Source organism: Aplysia californica, unplaced genomic scaffold, assembly GCF_000002075.1.
Source record: "Aplysia californica isolate F4 #8 unplaced genomic scaffold, AplCal3.0 scaffold01868, whole genome shotgun sequence".
Classification (NCBI taxonomy): Eukaryota; Metazoa; Mollusca; class Gastropoda; order Aplysiida; family Aplysiidae; genus Aplysia; species Aplysia californica.
This window is the reverse complement of record NW_004799138.1, coordinates 15,815-18,016: the sequence shown is the minus strand read 5'-3', so window position 1 is coordinate 18,016 and position 2,202 is coordinate 15,815. Positions and strand designations below refer to the sequence as shown.

Here is a 2,202-nt window from a genome sequence, read left to right as displayed (position 1 = left end):
CTCATCTACAATTTTAATTCAGGTAAAATCCACGCCCCATAACACAGGTAAAAGGAATCCCAACCACACCTACCTGTAAATACAAGCAAGACACACCCTTACACCTTCCTGGATTTCAAACTGACTGACCAAGTCTCTAAATTAAAAAAAAAATTAGTAAGAGTTTTTACGGCACTGCAACACAATAAGGTCATACAAGTGCCGAAGAATAGAGGTGTTACAAGAGAGTAATAAACACAAAAAAGAAGGAGGAGAGATCAGGACGATAGATGTTTGATAGGAAAGAAGGAGCAAACCATGCCAGAGCACCCGCCAACCACCCACACAATGTTTCTCTTTTGTTGGAAGTCCAGATCTTAAGGGAAGGAAGCAGCACTTAGGCAACCTACCTACATCCTCTATGTCTACCGCCCAGGCAAAGCTGTAAATACATACTGTTTTAGTTTTAGTTTTACGACAAGTTTTACAGCACTTGTAACACACATAGGTCATACAAGTGACAAAGATTAGAGGTGTTACTAGAGAGTAACATACAAAGAAAATAAGAAGGAGAGAGATAAGGGCGATAGTTGTTTTGACAGGAAAGAAGGAGCAGACCATACTAAAACACCCGCCAACAACCCACTTACTGCTTCATTCATCATCGATATCGATGAACAAGCCAAAGAACACAGGTACACACAGTCTCACGTGCAAACAAACTCACCTTCACAGATGTCTGGCCCAGCAGCCAGTCCAGCTCTGGCGTGGGGTAACCCTCCACTCGACACTGCAATGTGGCTCGGGATCCGTACATGACGCTCACATCCTGCAGCGGGCACGAGAAGCGAGGGGCGACCTCTGAGGCAGTGACCTTGACCTTATCCGTGACCTCCGTCATCTGCTCCGACGAGGAAATTTCACCGAGACGACCCCTAGTCCTCCTGGGCCTCAGTCCGTCGTCACTAACTTCTACACCACCCGAGGCGGGCTGCGGGAGTTCAGAATCGACCTTCAGTCGCGACCTTGAGCTTTTCCTGGTCGAAATGTCAAGGTCAACCGGACGCTTAGCCTGAGAGGCTCTCTGGGCCAGCGGGTCCACTGAAGGCCGACCTCTCTCTGACTCTCCCGCCCGGCCTCTCTGTCTCTCCGGGTCAAGGTTGTCGCTGTTCTGATCAACCTTTGACCTACCTACGTCATCTGTGACCTTCTCGTTGACCTCATCGATGCCATCATAATCTCTATCACCATCATCCTTCGAGCACACAGCCTCTCCTGGAAGGTCGTGGGTTAAGGAGGTCGGGCCAGCTGTGATTTTGTCACCCGCAAGAGGCGAGTCCTTGTTCCTCGTGGCTTCCCCAACCCCAGACATGGTGGCATCACTTTCCACTTTCTCCAAATTCCTCACCTTATGGGATTCACCACCATCATCTGCTCCCACCTCCTTTATCTGTCTGGCAGGGCTCTGGGCCCGCTTCCCGCCAAACTCGTTAGCCTGGATGAACTCTCGTCTGGAACTGTCCAAGGCCGAGAAGCGAGACTTGAGCCTACTGGCCACATCGTCTGCCGAGCCCCTGGGTCTGACGTCACTCAACTGACCGTTCCTGGCGTTGTCGGGACTGACCGCCGGTACCAGGGAAGGCTTTCCCTCTGACCCCTCGGCCTGGCTCCCGTTCATCTTGTGTGTCCGAGAATCTTCCCTGACTTCAGCTACACCCTCGGTCTTCTCCGAGAAGCCAGAATCTGAGGAGAGAGTGGAGGTAGGAGCGACAACTTCGCGTGAAGTCCTTCCTACATTGTCTACGGGCGATTTAGAGACCCTGGATCGCAAAAGTTCCCTTTTTTTCTCCGCCAGATTCGTGGAAACTCTCGAGCCAATAGATGACGTGTTTTGACCGTTAGTGACCTCACGGTTAGGTTTACGGGTGTCTGTTCGTCCGGGTCTGACGCCAGACTCTGTGGAATGTGACACGTCATCGGAGAGGCGGGAAGGTTCCCCGTCTGTGTCTGTCATACCTCGTCCATAGCCCGAGTCGGTTGTTGTGCTAGAGACGTCTGAGGTAGTAGAAGAGAGCGAGGTGGTGGACACAGTGGAAGCGGTGGAAGCAGCGTCGTCAGGCACGGTCGTGGGCGGTCGGGACATGGGTTCATACCTCGGAGACAGCTCGTTGTCCTGGATCGGGTAGATGGGGATGTGACGTAACGACTTCTGCTTCATCCATG

At 51.8% G+C, this 2,202-nt stretch overlaps 1 protein-coding gene across 1 annotated transcript in view; it reads right to left on the bottom strand.

Annotated features, from left to right (window-relative positions):
* Positions 1-13: 13 nt before the first annotated feature.
* The window catches only part of LOC106014024 (serine/arginine repetitive matrix protein 2), a gene marked incomplete at its 5' end in the record, with an annotated part of 9,136 nt that continues 6,947 nt past the window's right edge, over positions 14-2,202 (bottom strand). The window contains 2 exon segments of the mRNA XM_013091020.2: positions 14-73; positions 713-2,152. Coding sequence (XP_012946474.2) covers positions 14-73; positions 713-2,152 — 1,500 coding nt within the window.